Raw genomic sequence first — 18,038 nt, forward strand, 5'->3', positions numbered from 1 at the left:
TTTGCGTTCTTTTACAGTATACTTCACGTAGTTCAACATCCGATCCACAGCACTTCTTCGTGACTATACTCTTTTCGCCTTGGCCCATATTTTCGTCCTTTTTCAGTTTATTTCACGTAGACTTCTTTCCACAGCACTTTTTCGTGACTAGCATCATATTCTTGTTATAACTCAGTATTCACGAAGTAGAGATGAAAATTTTAAGCCAGGTTAAAGTGAAAATAGTATAGTATCCAGACTCATTTCTGCCTTATAAAACTAATGTATCCGTCCGCTGAAAACAGACTATGAAAGTAGTAGTAGTAGTCAGGACCCATATGTATGTATATGGGTCCTGGTAGTAGTAGTAGTAGTACAGTAGCGGTAGCAGTAGTAGGAGTTGAGGTACAAGTGGAAGTATAGTCGCAGTAGTAGTACTAACAGTAGTAGTATAGTAAAGTAGTAGGGGCATAGTAAAGTAGTAGTAGTAGTGGTAATACTAGCAGTGGCCACCCCAAGGTCATCTGAACGTGAACCCGAATGCATGGTGCGGTTGTCCTCTTGCTGCAGTTCACCATCCTCCTTTCGGGGGATACGGAGAGAGTTTGAGGGACAAGGGACCCGCCCTGTTATATCGGCGCCAACTCGAGAAGGCGTGAAAATACCTGGAGGCAAACTAGCTTATACTGTTCATCAATTTTCATACACCCACGGCTTAGCATTTCAGTGGAAGTAACCCGGTTCCGTCGAGTGAAAAGGTGATATCCCCCCGGTATTGTAACCCCGTAAAGGCCCTGACAATCACTGCTGACAGGCATCGTTTGTTGATCAACCGAGGGGCAGCGATCGAAGTCGGGGTTTTCGTCTGTCCCACTTACGCCTTCCCTCGATTTCACCTCCATGGTTCGTATTTAGGGCCAATTATACCGCTACTAACATTTTGGGTATATTTTTGAGGTATATTGCCGTAAATGATGGCGTGGGGAAGGCCGGTAGACCCAAACGTCAGCCCAGATACAGCCCCTCATTTAGAAATCTATGGAAATTTGGGGTATATAAATTCCCGTGTGAAAGTTTATTTGGTTGGAACTTAAACATTTGAGTATATTGATTTTTCCGCGAAGCAAAATTATCCAAAGTCTGCCAGAATACTGTAAAAAAATTCGTTCACTGTTAGCCGCGTTAGTTTGTGCTCATTTTGACAGCTTGGGTACCCGTCAAAAGAAGAAAATCAGTGCTAACCTAAACAAAAGGCAAAGTTTTACCATATCAGCAAAACTGAATAATTAACAGGTGTCTTTTCTACGGTAAAAAATCTACACAAATACATCTGTGGCACTGAAATTATTAAGATAGTTTTTTAACCCTCTTGCTGCCTGGGCATCTGTCAAACGAGAAAAATCAGATTATGCTTTCCCCCAAAAAAGTCAAAACTCAGTCAAAACCAAAAAATTCAACAGCTAATAGGTGGTTTGTCTATAATAATATACAAAACTGCATCTGAAGCACTGAAATTATTATTCAAGATTGGTTTAACCCTGTGGAGAGGATCGAGAGGAGAATGAATGTGAATGAGGTGAAGAGGGGGCAAGGAGGGGGAGACCAGGAATGAGAATGTGTGTGTGTGTGTGTGTGTGTGTGTGTGTGTATGTATGTGTGTGTGTGCTGGGGGGAAGGACAACAAAATGACAGGGGACGGGGTGACGTGGAGGCGATATGTTTGTTGTCACCCCTTGTGGGATTAATGCATCAGGCTGTAGACAATTTTTACCCATTTGACAACTTGCGTATATGTCAAACTAAGAAAATCCAATGGTGTCTGCCTGGATAAATACTGGAATCCATCTGTAACAGGAGAAAGCTTACGTTTATGGGTGGTTTGTCTAATAAAATACATTAATGGACCTGTAGCCGCAAAATGGTTTCAAAGAGACAGTTTATTGCCCATGTGACAGGTGGAGTGTGTATCAAACTAGCAAAATCAGGTGTTGTAATCAGGAAAAATACTGTAATATGTCCGTAATCAGGAAATATACTATAATATGTCGAAAACAACAAAATTTTTCAGCCTATACATGATCTGTCTAAAGAACATACATAAATGGATCTGTAAATCCATCAAACCAGCAAAATCAAATGTTGTAATCAGGAAAAATACTATACTATGTCCAAAACAGCAAATTTTTAAAGCCTGTATGTGATCTGTCTAAAGACTATACATAAATGGATCTGTAAATTCAAAAATGTACCATAAAAAAGTCTTTAACGAATTAACAACGACCATTGCAAGTGTCTGTAACAAAATACATAGCTAAATGAATATGTAGCTACAAAATGGTTCATAAGATAGTTTTTACCCATATGATGGCTGAGGTATCTATCAAACAAGCCAGGATCAAGTGATGTTATTCTGAAATAATAACCAAACATGTTCAGAACAGAAACGGGGTGAAGCATGTGAGTGGCTGTTATCAGTTACTGGTATATATGTAAAAAAAAAAAAATAATAATAATAATAATATAATAAAACAAAAAAATTAATACACTAACCCTTCACATCAGAAATCTTGACTGCAGCCCAGACTTTGACTACAGGTACTTGGTAAATGTGGTTGAGTTCCCCGCCTGGGAGTGTTGTGCAAGGCCAGCTACCATGTCACTGCCATGGTAGTACCTCCCGGGACGATGGTAACCATCCACCTACTACCTTTTTGGTGGGCTAACGGGTGCTACACCTTGCCCAAGGGTGACCCGGGACTATGCAGGGCAGGGGCGTCCAGCTTCCCTGAGCCGGACACAGGATCCAGCCGCATACCCAAACTAGGCTAGAGTATTCTCTTCTAGCCACTGAGACAATATATTTTGCATACTGGGGACCACTCATCCTCATACGGTTAATCAGAATGTACATGCAACGCAGTTATACTGATTAGTGAAAGTGGAAGGACTAAACCATGTTACTGACGTGCAGACAGCTGGATTTGACACTTCCAAAATAATCTTGGAGGAAAACCATCACAGAAATAATATTCAAACTGCAGCCCTCCCCTTCCCCAAATTTAATGATTTTGATAAACCAAATTTAAAAAAAAATAAAACAGAACAATCTACAGCATAATTTATATCAGGGAAAAAAATGGCAGTTACTTGTGATGAAGGGAGAAACCTGTACTGTACACAGGAAAAATCATCTGGTAAATTACCAATATGCTGGGAATCGAACCAGGGACTCTCAGATGAGAGCCAGGCAGCATACCACTACACCACGACCAGGTAAAAGTTAACTCACGTTGTCACAATCTTGTAACCAACGTCCCTCCGCCCCCACTGTGGGCATCAAGAGGATGAGTTAACCCCCTGGCACTCGGGCAAGTAGATGCTTTTAATCTATCCCAAACACTTACGGCAAGTCAGAATGAAGGGAGAAACCTGTACTGTACACAGGAAAAATCATCTGGTAAATTACCAATATGCTGGGAATCGAACCAGGGACTCTCAGATGAGAGCCAGGCAGCATACCACTACACACGACCAGGTAAAAGTTAACTCACGTTGTCACAATCTTGTAACCAACGTCCCTCCGCCCCCACTGTGGGCATCAAGAGGATGAGTTAACCCCCTGGCACTCGGGCAAGTAGATGCTTTTAATCTATCCCAAACACTTACGGCAAGTCAGAATGATTTTTCCTGTGTACAGTACAGGTTTCTCCCTTCATTCTGACTTGCCGTAAGTGTTTGGGATAGATTAAAAGCATCTACTTGCCCGAGTGCCAGGGGGTTAACTCATCCTCTTGATGCCCACAGTGGGGGCGAAGGACGTTGGTTACAAGATTGTGACAACGTGAGTTAACTTTTACCTGGTCGTGGTGTAGTGGTATGCTGCCTGGCTCTCATCTGAGAGTCCCTGGTTCGATTCCCAGCATATTGGTAATTTACCAGATGATTTTTCCTGTGTACAGTACAGGTTTCTCCCTTCATTCTGACTTGCCGTAAGTGTTTGGGATAGATTAAAAGCATCTACTTGCCCGAGTGCCAGGGGGTTAACTCATCCTCTTGATGCCCACAGTGGGGGCGGAGGGACGTTGGTTACAAGATTGTGACAACGTGAGTTAACTTTTACCTGGTCGTGGTGTAGTGGTATGCTGCCTGGCTCTCATCTGAGAGTCCCTGGTTCGATTCCCAGCATATTGGTAATTTACCAGAGTTACTTGTGAACTTTTTTTTCCCCATATCCTGTACAAAGCACTAAGACAGATTTAACTTGGGAAAGATATTGCCTAACCCCTTTACTCTAAACTCGTCTCCGTCAAAATTGGGAAGGGAAAATAAGATCAGGAAAAGTGCTGGGTTATAAAGTGAAATATGATGAATGGTCATTTGGCCTGTGACTGAAACCCACATGAGACAAAAGTAATGAAAGTAAAGAGAGAGGAAACTGAAAATCTGAGCTAACTATGGTATTTAAGTACTGAATATAATGCAACTGAGAAACCAGGAATCCAAGCTAATTATTATACAGTGGTTATAATGAAAACAGAGGACACAGCGACATGGAGGCAGTTTGTTTGTGATCACCCCGTATTGGATTAAGGTGTCCGTCTATAGACAGATAAAAGATATACTGTTTATACTGAAAACTGAGATGAGACGTACTTATGAGCGTGGCATGAACCTGTAAAAACAAGACCAACCTAACCTGTAAAAGCCACTTCCTTCAATTGGCATCTTTCAGCCCTATCATTGGCATTCTTTGGTCATAACTTGGCATCCACTGGTTTCAATTCTGGCCTCTATGAAAAGTGTATTTAAGGTTTAGCATAACTGATGTGCTGGAAAGCACTGCTAGTACCTTGAGATGGACTAGCCATGTGAAGAGAGTGGAGAATGAGACAGACATGGAAGGGGTATGAATGGTGGAGGGGGAGACTGAGGATGAAATGGAGGGACCAGCTGATATATTTCCAGGCTTTACTGGAAATCATAGTGTTTAATTAATGTTTATTTGTCTGTTTCAGGTGCTGGACAGCAAAATGAATTAAAATTATCAGTTACTCAGCTGCCCTGCCAGCATGAGTATCTGCACATTGAATTGGAAATTCCATAAATAGCCAAGCATCTTCCTCAGTATGACTTCCACACTAGTGGCATTGATGGTGAAGTTCCCCCTGCAAATGATGTATCTGGGCCACTACCACCGCTCCATCAGCACCGCACTACAGAATGGTTGACTGGGAAACTGGCGGCTCCGTCCCACAGGCAGAGAAAATGCAGTCAGAAGTAGAGTCCAAACGACCAAGGCCTCCACATGGTGCGCTGGAGGAAGATGAGCCGGAACTCAATGCTATGGATTTTGTAGAGATCGAGTATCAACCCAATCAGATTCCAGATAAGGATATTGATTATAAACCTAATCAGATCCCAGTTAAGAAGGGAGGGAGAAAGGGTAGGCAGAAGAAGATCAGATCCGTGCTTAAAAACAGCAAAGTAAACAACGCATGTAGCCTGCAGGATGTTCCAGTGACAACAGAAAAGCTGGCTCGGAAGCGGAGAAAACCAAGAACCAGAGAGAGGAAGAGTAGAGTATCACCCACGCAGAAGCTCAGCACGTCAGACTTTTCAATGCTCTACCCCTACGCTGCCTGCCTTAAGACCCTGTGTGACAAGGCAGGTCACGTACAAAGTTCCGAGCCCGACGTACTGCCCGAGAGGATATTTGACACCCTGAGGACCACCAGTGTTCACTACCCGTATGCGTCGCTCCTCGAGGAACTCCATCAAAATGCCGAGGCCGGAACCAGTAGCACAAGCACCCCGTCCACCATGAACAGTTTGCCACATCACGATATTAGGGACTTGGAAGTAGCAGACATTATGAGGAACCTTCACTACCCTGTTAGAAGTACCAGTTATTCCAGGAACTATGGGAATGCCAGGCTGGACACCTTTGCCACACCCTTTAGTGGTATGCTGATGGCGATGGTGATGCGTCATCGAATTGATAATTACACAAAAAAACCGCAAAACGAGCTGAAAACCGAGGCAGCGATGGACTGTGACAGAGTTGGAGAGATCTTGAAAACACAGATGCCGCTAATTGAAGAGCTCAATCACCCACCTGAGGAAATGCACACTTCTGCCCTTCTCCAGAAACTTGCCTTCTCCGCTCAGCACCAGCAGAACGTCGCCCAGGAGTTGGAGTGTGCCTCGGGAAGCACAACAAGGGAGGTGATGCTGGAGTGGTCATCAGCAGAATCGTCACAGTCTGAGGAGGATGATCTGGAGTGGCAACCAACGTACTGGCTGGCAAAGAAAGTACGTAGTAATGATGATACTCCGAGAAAGCGTAAGTCCAGGCGGAGAAAGAAAGAGAATGCTGGTGGAGAGAAGAGAGGGGTATCACAGACTGAGGATATAACTGCCACAAACTATAAAACTATACCCCAAGACTGCATTCCTGAGGTTGTGCCGAAGAACGCAAATTCTCACAAAAGTATAAAATGCAAGCCTGTTCATACCTCCTCCCCCAGACCTCCATCCAGACTCCTACAGCTTATTATGGGGTGTGAGCAAAGTGATGTGGGTGAAAAGAGGAAGAAAAAACAATCATTGAAGCGCACAAAGCTAGGGAGGAGGAAGGGCAAGCGAAAAGTTACCAAAGATCCGAACGACAGCGAAGGCCTCGTGAGTGAAGTGCCGGGTAAACGAGGCCCGTGCAAATTACCGAAGGAGAAAAAAGTACAAGAAGACACTGCCACAATGACGACTGGGAGTGTGGAATCGAACAAGGCTAGTGAACCCCAGTCTCTCTTGAAGGAGTATCTCTTAAAACCCGCTGGTGGTGAGGTAGTGTCGAGTGAGAACTGTGAAATCCCAAAGGTAGAGACGAACTTCTTATTCAGTCGCCTGTTGCAGAACTTTAAAAACCTGGCAGAGACGAACCGCCCAGAGACACTTTCAGATTCAGGTCGTGAGGTTGGGGGGAGCCAAAGCATTTTACGGGGAATGTTAGCGGCTGGGAGTAACAGTGCCACAGAACTGCTGGGTAAGACCGTGAAAGAGGAGCAGGTGGACGAGATTATATTTACTGAATCCTTCGGTGCTTCCCCCTCAAACCATCAGTACCCTCGCTCCCCACTGTACAGCGAAGACAACCCCATGTGCAAGGTCAAGTGTGAGCCAGAGATCAAGGTGGAGTGCGAGGATGTGTTCTGTAAGGTGGAGTGTGAGGAGGAGGTGTTTGAGTGCCAGGTCTGCTTCCTACAGTTCTCCTCAGGCATCGATCTCTCCAACCACCAAGTCCTCTTCCACTGCACTGAGGAGCCTAGTGACTCAGGGGGCCGCCAGCTAGTGCCGTGTGGGGTGGAGGGGCTGCAGGGAGGTGGAGTATTACATGCCTGACCTTCATTACACATCACCCTGGTAGTAGTGCTTCCCCTTAGGTGATATATAGAGGTAAATTTTATGTCTTGTTGCAGTGAAGCCTTACTATATCAGACATACCTTTGGCCCTATCCTTGCCTTCATGCTGACCCTCACAGTACAAAATATAATCCACACCAAAATATATAATGCTGTTATGGCCCCAGGATCATCAAAACATTGCCCTTTTCCTGCAGTCCACCTTCCTGCTTTATGATGGGAGGAAAGAAATTGTGGGACTTTATATCAGTGCCACCACAGGAAGTCATCCCTCCCCAGCACTATAATACAAAATACAAATCATACACAAACTCCCCGCCGGTACTGTAATTCCACGCCTCACACTGCAACACACTTATCACCTCATTGACCTCACTCTCACACAATAAATCACAGACAGGTCACTATCCCCTGTTGTATTTTTTCAGTAAATACTTTCATATGTGGATCTTTTCTTCACAGCTGACACCCTGTGCATCTCACTCACAAAATGGCAGTCCTTCAATATAACTGCAACAAAAGAGTCACTCTGCCCTCAGTGTAAAGCCTCACCATCAAAACACAGCTCAAAAATTACTCCCCCTGCTCTCATTGTCATGCCTCACACTACAACTCACTGACCTCGTGCACAAGCCACCATATTCAGGGAGTTTAAGGTGCCTGATATAGTGAGGTTATTGCTGTACACACCAAGTTAGCACTATTAAAGTACAGTATGTACAAATTCTATTTAGAGTTCATAAGTACAGATACCTGTACAGTTAATATGTATATATTATATAGAAAGATAATTATAATTATAGATTATTAACTTTGTCAAAAAATTTTGTAATGTGGGATTATTGGTATATTATATGGTTTGTTTAACCTCTTCATCACAGTGGCATCATTTACATTTTATTCATATTATCTCCACATGATTTGACTCAGCATCAGAGACACTTTTCAGAGTGGAAGGGTTAGATATAACCTTCATTAATCTTTCAAGGAGGACATCTCCCTGGCTGAATAAACCAGTCCAGTGTCAACAAGATCAGAACAGAAAAAGACATACAAAGGCACATTTTGTTGTTATTCTTGCTGCTGGTACTTGGCATCAACAAATGTAGGGGAGAAAAACTGCAGAGAGGTTAATGAAGGCTGTGTCTAACCCCTCTAGTGTGAAGAGTGACTATAAAGCTGAGTAAAATTATTTGGAGACAGCAAGAATAAAATGATAAAGACATCCTCATGCTGAATGGGTTAATATTGTTGAGTGTCAAAGACAGAGTCCGTCCATAAGAAAATGGCCACGAACTGTGCTTTCATTAACCCCATGAACCTTTTTTTTTTTTTTTTTTTTTTTTTTCCCCAATGTATTCTTCCTGCTTCCAGACTACTTTTTCACCTTAGGCATGGCCTCTTGTTTTGAAGGGTTTACTAAAACTATATCTGATTGCTTCAGTTCAGTCTGCCCAAAGTTCAATTAAATCTTTAGGAAAGACCTCATATTAACAACAGTAGTACGGTACAGTAGGCCTTCCAATCTGCATTGGTTATGTGACACTGATTCTCGTGTATTCAGAATTTCAGCAAACTGGTCATGCCCCCCAAAAGGGGCCCTGCAGTTATGGTTGCCTAATAACCCTTTGCATTGTCCCAAAACATCATCAGAGGTTAGAGCCAACATATTCAAAATGTATTAGGATTTGTCCATGCAACACAGGTATAGCACAGAACAATTCAATACAGTAAAGTATTGACTGCAGTACTGTAGTAAGGGTGGGATGAATTACAAAATTGGCAGTCAGTTAGTGACTCAGCACTTTCAGTTGCCTGGTTCACCTTGTCAAGCACTTTCACTTTCTCCTCCTAAGGTATCACCTCCTGCCACTCAGGGGTGCTGTCAGCACCAGACACTGCTGCCATCTTAGAAACCATTAGTATGACAGTAAGGTACAACACAAGAATACAGTCACAGAAGAAACAAAAGTACACAGACATGGACTCGAAATTTGTGGGTACAGCTGTATGTGGCAGTGGTTACTGCATGACTGAGGCAGGGAGTTCATGCAGGACAGAAGCAAGGAAGTAGGAGTGCAGGCCATGTGAGAATGCATGGAAAAGGCTGTGCAGGGGAGAACAAAGCCTTAAGGGGAACCCCAGTTATGCTGTTGTACACTTCTAGAGACTCCTCAGATGTTATCGAAGCTTCACAGACGTTCTTGAAGAATGGCCACTTGGCCTTTGCGAATAACCAAACCCAGCAAGTAGGAACTGCATGAATGTGGAGGGCCTACTGTTGTTTTAGCCACAGGTTCAGTGCAAACCTGTTGGCCTGCAGGGTGAAGCTGTCCTTTCTAGGAGTCCACAATCCCCCCTTGTGAGTGTTTGGGATGGGACGTGAGGGACATTTGTATAACCAGGCAGCTACATCATTACCACATGAAGGCATCTCTCTCCAGCACCCCTTTCATATTAGTATCGGAGTAGTAACTGTAGCCTAAGGTTCATCTGAAACATGAACCTGGTGGCCTGCAGGCTGAAGTTGACCCTCTCCTACAGCTCACCATCCTCCATTTGGGGGATCAGGAGGGAGCTGGGAGACTCATAACCAGGCAGTGGAGTTGGCTGGCTGTACTGGGCCACTACATGGAAGCATTCACCCCTCTCGTACTGAAGAGGTTTACCAGGGCTATGTCTAAACACTATTTGAGTCAAAGGTGAATAAAATTGTCTGACAGCAGCAACAAGAAACTATTAAAAAAAAAAAGAAAGAAAGAAAAAAAAAACAGGCTCAAGGGTTAAGTGGCTATTTTTTTTTTCAGGAAGTCTGTGCAATTATGAAAAAAAAAAAATTGTGATATTGAAAAATGTATGCTTTTAGAAATCATGGGTCTGAGAATCACAAAAAGACCTACAATTGTCTCCCTGTTGTAGCTTGAATTTGTTTATGCCAGAAAATGAGCTGTACAAGTTTCATCTGCTGTTTCCTTGTGCTGAACTCTCTATAGTCAGACCCCTTAATGCCGTAATGGTTGGCCACAGATAAACTGCCTCCATGTCACCCTCTCCCCCACCACTTGTCTGCCCACCTTCCAGCTCACACTCCCCTCTCTCTCTCTCCACTCCATCCCTCCATCTCATCCTTGGTCTATCCCTGCTGCTCACTTGTAGAGTAAATTCTATGATAAATTTTGATGCTATAATTCCCATTTATTTCTGCAAGAGGAAAAAAAATTATGGGTAATTTTACAGAGTCCATCCTTGTTTTTCCATCATATAAAAACAAACAATCTGTATGAAAAACAAGACATGGGAACACTTTACCTACTCTGTTCTTTGTTTGTTCAGTCTACACAGATTAATTGGCTACAACCGGAAAATCATAACTTGAATTTGTTTTTGTACAATGATCTGGATGTGACTGAAAGTGTTAAGAGAAATGCTGAGATGGTGTGGCCAGTGGAAAGGAAAAGGAATTGGAGACTACGTGTGAGTGAGGCAGAGGGGGAGAGGGATATGGAGGCCAAGGCTTAGATGAAGGGATGAAGTAGAGATAGTGTACATGAGACAGCTGAGTGTGAGTTGGAGGAAGGGCAGACAAATGGCAGAGGACAGGGCAAATGGAAGCATTGTTTGTGGCCACCCCTAATGAGATTAAGGCATCCAGCTATAGGTAAAAAGACAGACAAAGAGCAAGACATGATAAGTTTATGTCCCCTCCTTACCATATCTTTTCAACAAAAATTATCTTAGTCACGACAGGCAGTTTGGTCGTACGTTTATTTGTGACTCTTGGCCCAGATATATAAACACACTTCCTTAGTATTGCTCTTAAATACAACCCCTTTAGTACAGCGACACATTTATTCAATTATTTATTACTAGCCCGTTATTAAATTCTGGGATACTCCTATTGTGAGGGGTTTAATGAAGGCTGTATCCAACTCCTGAAGTCTTGAAAAGTCTCTCTCAAACAGAATACAGAACTTCCCAAATCCAAACATCCGATCTCCAAAAACCTACACTTTCCAATATACTTTTTTCATGCAATATGGGGGTGTTAATATCCTCTGTCCTTATGCAATCAATGTATATTTGAAGACGATGTTTATTTGTGGACAAGTATACCAACAGTTGATACCATACTAATACACGGTACTTCACTGCATTTCCTGTTTATGGTACTGTAGGCTGGTTTTTACTTTTTTCTGTTACCATTATAATTTTACTTTCAAAAATATTCTAACTTCCATAAAGCCTTTGGATCCACACATTTTGGATTTGGGAGTTTGCATTGTAGTAACTTTGTCTGGAAATAGAGTAAAATATAAGGGTATTGTTGTACTGAAGGGGTGAAGCTGTTAGTAATCATGAACTAACTTATTAAGGAGAGAGGATTGTAATGTGTGCTGTGGGTGAAATTTGAGATGGAAGGCAAATTGCAGAGTCTTGTTTTCCGTTACCTTTTGACAGTAAATCCTTGTTGTATGATGATGTTCATTATTATTATTATTAGTATTATTATTATAACTATTATTATTATTGTATTATTGTTATTTATTGTCTGGTGGTAGGTGGTGGCGACCATCATCCACCCACTTGATGTAGTGCAGCCTACTTCTTCCTTCACGTTTATAATCATCATCCTGTGAGTGTCCTCCTTTCTTTCTATTTCTCCCATCTTTCCTGTCACTTTTTATTACTCTTCATTCCTTTTCAGGTGGCTTCACACTGAGTGACAAGCCTTATGGTTCCCTATAAGCAAAAACCATTTACAGTGCTGGGTGGTAACTATATTACCAACCCATACATGTTGCCTACATATCAACAGGTGGGTTGGCGGAGGGCTAATGTCTCTCCCCGTAAAACAACTAACTCAAAAGACAAACGGCCACCCCTTACAGGTCTGTGGCGTCATCATACAGCATGGGTTACTGATTTTGAAAAAAATTAATTATTAATTTAAATTATTTAAATTCAAATATTAATTTTAAATTAAAATTCAAATATTAATTTTAACTGTGAACTGACTATCATTAGTCATAAATTATGCCAAAGAATCTTCCAATTCTGAGAGTATAAAATTATGAAATTATCTTGTGGATTTGGATTGGAATAGTGCTGATGGCAATGTTGATGATATAAGGAATGCTGGGGGTAGTGTGAAGGCAGTACCTTACTACTCTGTGACCCTCAAAGTCAGAAGGGCAAATCAACCTACTCTGGACTTATGTTTTTCAGCAAGCACTAAGTTGGTCAAGTGAGGTTTAATAAATTTCTTATCATCTGAGACCATGTGGAGTATCTTGCATTTATTATTCATTTTAGCTGTTACATCATATTAAATTACAGAAAAACTGGCTATTAAAAGTTTCATTTCCACCTATAGCAGTAGATTTGCTATTCCCCAAGTTAACAGTTCAGATTATATGTTGTAGTAGTGGTAACTGCAACCTGAGGCTCATCTGAATATGAACCCAGTGGACTGCAGGCTGAAACTGTCCTTCTCTGCAGTCCACCTTCCTCCTTTTGGGGGGACGAGGAGGGAAATCAGAGACGTTTGCAAAACCAGGCAGTGATCGACCCAGTCATATTGGTGCCATCACATGCAGGTGTCCCTCTCCAGCACCTTGGCACTCACCTTAAAACTATATAACCGGGTAGACATCCTTTATGGAGTGACTGTATGTACAAAGAGTCTAACCACGCACAGAACATATTAATACAGATGGGCCTTTATTTGTCACACTGTCTGTTATAAATCAATCTTCACTCCCAATACTTCGAGAAATCATACGATGGTTCCTAAGATATAGTATGGTACATAAATGAAAATACAGATCATAATATTTAACCTCAATTATCTCACATGTTCAGTTGGTTTGCCCTTCTTACTCTTGAGATCCTGATTTGTATTAACATATAAGGGACACTTAGGGTTGGCGAGATGGCTGGCTACAATGTATTTAAGCTTATAAAGTACAGTTGTATAGTGATGGATTATATGTTTAATTACAGTACCTGTTTTACCAGATGGCTTATCATATTTCCTTGTACAGTTTGTTGAGTTTTATAGTGACACTCTAAATATACATTCATGAGCAGAAGGTCTCCGACAGTCCACTGCTGGCGTTGTGTCTTGCTTCCATGTATCTCATTCCTCACCAAAGGACAGAGAGTACCCCTCCTCTTTTGTTGCTTGCTTCCTACTACTGTCACATTAGTATAGTTCATGCAACACCTATCATTGCCAGCATCAGCAGAGACATATCGATGACCTTTTATTCATGGCTGTACCTATGTTTTTGCCTAGGCTACAGTATTTTATGGTTATTTTCATTCTTCAACTTAGGATATTCAAAGTTTGTCTTATTTCCTGCTGAGAATTTGACTAATGTAGTAACCCAATAGCCAGAAAAAAATTAAAGTATTTCTTCATACGAGGCAGTTTAACTGACCCCTCTAAGCGGAATAAAATCACCCAAAAGGAGCAAGAATAAACTAATAACATTTCTCCTGATTCAAGGGATACTTAACAGTTCAGTACCTATCTGTTACGCATTTATTAGTTTTAAAATTAGTACAAAAAATGGCAATGATTGTTGAAACTTATCTACGAGTGTATGAAAAAATATTCAGAACTGAGTGTCCACTTTTCTGCCATCAATCTACATGAAACAAGCTGCAAAAACAAAAAAAAATCTAGGCTAAGTTAAAGTGAAAAAAACTATTGGGGTTTGTATGATACTGGGGTAGGTCGGAGGTAACCGAGAACAAGGCAGAGAGAAAAGGACTGACTAGGAGAGTATATGACAGGTGACTGGGTGGAGAGAGACAGAATGAGGTGGAGAGAGGTGAGTATGAAAAGGAGGGTGTTCTGCAGGTGTTGTGGGGAGAGGTGAAAACTACATGGAGAGATCTGGGAGTGTATGTGAATGAGGTGGAGAGTGAGAGAAGAGAAAGGAAGACTGAGGATGAGATGGAAGGGTGAGATGGGGTGCTATGAAGAAGATGATATTAAGGTAATTTGGTCATTCTCACCAGGGTTAAGGTTTATAAGTAGACAGATAGATAAAAAAGATTATTATTTTTTCTTACACTGCACCAGATTAAGCTGCCAAAGTGTTATGATGTTGGAAATTTATATGAACAGATATTTAATGTTGCTAACCATGTTTATGATTTCAAATAAAAGTACAGTATTCACAAATTGATGTTTGAAGAACCTGCATGCATAAAAACATGCACACAACAGAAGCAATGTTAAATGTGGGTACTCTTTTTCACTCTCTGCTCACTTTTTCCAGAGGCACCCTTAGGAATGTCTCTTTATCTCTATATATATATCCCTCCATACATGACACACCACCTCACATGTCAAGTTACTGAGGGATATTCTTATAACCAGACGGTGGAACAGCCTGGTTATATCAGTGCTACCAAATAAAAGGGTCCTTCTCCAACACCTTATTCAGCATGAGATATTTTTTAAACTGATAGGGTTAGATATAGCCTTTATTATAACCCCTCTAATACCAGACTTCCCTCCTTAGCTGATTAAAACTGTCTGGGCTCCGTAAGAATAAAAAATTATTCAGAAATCATTGTACAGCACTTTTGTTGCTGTTGACGTGGCCACAAAATTATCTGATCATGAACTCCAATAAAATACTGACCAAGGTACCTTTTCTGCAGTTCACCATCCTTCTTTTGTGGATAAGAAGGAAGTTGGATAGTTACATCAGTGCCACTACATTGAGACATCCCTCTCCAGCACATTACTGTATTGGTGCTGGGGACTGGCACCTTAAAGTGGTGACACCACTATAATTGGCCAGTGGAGCTGCCCAGTTATACAATTGTCTCTCATCACCCTCCCTATCCCCTGAACAGAGGATGGTGAACTGCAGGAAGGGATCATATTCAGCCTGCAATGCACAGAGAAACCTGCGGTTGCAACTACTACTACTACTACATCACTATACTGTCGACATTAAATATCCTGGTCCTCAGCAGCCTAGCCTTGAGCACCTACACCTATGAAGGAATAATATGGAAGTGGCTGTTATTGTTTTTAAGCAGAGTATTTTATTCAATAAAAATTTACATAAAAATATTAGGGAAAAATACAAAATTATAAAACGAAATATGCAACTAAAATTTCTATTAGAACTCACAGTTTCCTCTTCTGGTCAAAAAACGAAATTTGAGACTTAAAGGGGAAAATACCAATTCATTTTCTAGTGAAGGCTTCTTAGCACCTCCTCCTTAGAAACTCGTCTGCATACTACACATATACGGTACTGTATTCTCATATGGGGATCACTATAATATATTTCTAACAATCTGATTACAGCAAGAATACAAGATAAAAAAATAAATACACCATCATTCAGACCTCCTTTCCCACCTAAGGATGGGGTGAAGCACAACACACACACACACACACACACACACACACACACACACTCATTCACACACACACACACTCATTCACACACACACACACACACACACACACACACTCATTCACACACACACACACACACACACACACACACACACACTCATTCACACACACACACACACACACACACACACACTCACCATTCAGGCCCTCAAAATCCAACTCCACAGATAAAAACATCTCACTTACTCTTTCCTACCTAATGTTTGATGATTTTACTGAGCTGAGAATAAGTGATGGAAGCCTGAATGTTAAGACTGGTACCATTAACCCTTCCAGGCTCGGCACAACTCTATTTTATTCCAGGGCTTGTATTTTTGTCAAGTGAGAGGTTCCTAGCACCTCTTCCTTAGCAATTTATTTTTGGATATACGTAGCTGGTTAATATCCCTTATGTGTTATTTATGCAGAGTATGATGATATTGGATGGATTTATGTATGATGTAATATGCAAAATAAATCACTAAGAAAGAGGTGTTAGGGAGCTTCCTTAACTGACGAGAATATGACCCAGGTAACTATTTATCTATCTATCTATTGCCAGATGCTTTAATCCAATAAGGGGTGGCCACAAACAAATCGCCTCCATATCGCCATTTCATTGTAACATCACACGAGTTAATCAGTTGGAGAAAATTAATATTCTCCCATATCTCACCAAGAAAGAATATTTACCCACCAGCTTAATTACATATGTTTGTATTTAATTCTTCCTATTTCTAGATGGTTTTATGGCACTTAGGGAGGATTTGTGCTATACTCTTTTCACTTGAACCTGGCCTAAAATGTCATTTCTCCATATTTCATACTATTAGTCCAAAATGTCTATCCCAAGTTGAACAAAAGTGATTGGAGATGGAAAAATAAGGGTAAAAAAGAAAGACAGAAAGAACGAAAGAAAACGACATCCCTGAGGTAGAGTTGACGATGGCTATTTCAAACTCCAGCAATTCAAAGTCTCTCAAACTGCATAAAACAGCAACAGAACCATAAAAACGTAAGTGCAGTGAAGGAGTTAAGGCTTTGTTTTTGACAGTTTCAATGAGAATATTTTGCTTTTTATTTTTCCCCAACTGTTTTCACCTCAGAATAAACTCTGAGGGAAAGACTACACTTTTTTTTTTTTTTTTAATGCAAGGAAGAAGGAACCAAAGGCCAGAAGCCCACAAATTGCTAAAAAAAAAAAAAAAGAGAGAGAGAGAGAGAGAGAAATTCAAGATCCACTCATATCAAGATGCCTGGACACACTGCATCTGAAAGACTGGAGATCATGGGAAGCAGGAAATACAGACCTGGCCTAAAACTATCACCTCTCCATCTCGTGAGCTATACCAAGAGATTAATTTTAGAATATCAAAGTGCTACAGAATGGCTGTAGAACCATAGTATTGTCTTATTCTGCCACTGAGCTACAAGTATTAAGCCACAATACAAAAAATTTGAGCCAGGTCAAGGTGAAAGAACTGTAAGTAGTCTTCATTACTTCTTCAGTACAAGAAGTTTATCCTACGTTAAACTGCCTGGTGGGGATCAAGAATAACCTAAAAAATGTCATTACAGAGATGGGGATAATATGGTATAATTCAAAGTCTAATATCCAGCTAGAAATATCTATCCATTGCCAGACACCCCAATCCCATTAGGGGTGACCACAAACAAACTGCCTCCACGTCCCCCACCATTTCCCTGCGCTCCCCCCCAGCTCTCACATATACCTCTCCACTCCATCAAATATAGTTCTCCAAATCAATAGGGCTATATTCTTATACTAATTCTATGATGATAATTTTTGTACCATACTTGTTCTGATTAGAGTTCTGTTTTTTTCTGTCTATCTACTGCCAGATGCCTTAATCCCATAAGGGGAGGCCATAAACAAACTACCTCCATATCATCCGATCCTCTGCCATCTCTCTCATATATCTCCACTCCATCTCATTCTTGATCTCCCCCTCTACCTCACTCACACTCCTAGTCAGTCTCTCATTCCCCATCTGGGTCTTTTAGCAATAAGGAAATAAGTTCATCATTCTGACCTGTACTAAGGATGGGGCGTGAAAAAAACACATTAAAAACAGGTAAAAAAATAAAAATAATGGGGGGAGTTCAAAATACTAATAATTCATTCATTCATTCATTGCCAGACGCCATGTATCCCAAACGGGGTGGCCAAGGGCTTAGAGTTAAT

The 18,038-nt window shown here is 41.3% G+C and overlaps 1 protein-coding gene across 1 annotated transcript; it reads left to right on the top strand.

Annotated features, from left to right (window-relative positions):
• Positions 1-5,190: 5,190 nt before the first annotated feature.
• LOC145411005 (uncharacterized) lies at positions 5,191-7,377 on the top strand. The gene has a single exon (XM_080281067.1). The coding sequence runs from the start codon at positions 5,200-5,202 to the stop codon at positions 7,375-7,377; it is 2,178 nt and encodes a 725-aa protein (XP_080137193.1). The 5' UTR covers positions 5,191-5,199.
• The last annotated feature ends 10,661 nt before the right edge of the window (positions 7,378-18,038 follow it).

This window comes from Coenobita brevimanus, chromosome 11 (assembly GCF_032717465.1).
Source record: "Coenobita brevimanus isolate Jiangsu-jjx chromosome 11, ASM3271746v2, whole genome shotgun sequence".
Classification (NCBI taxonomy): Eukaryota; Metazoa; Arthropoda; class Malacostraca; order Decapoda; family Coenobitidae; genus Coenobita; species Coenobita brevimanus.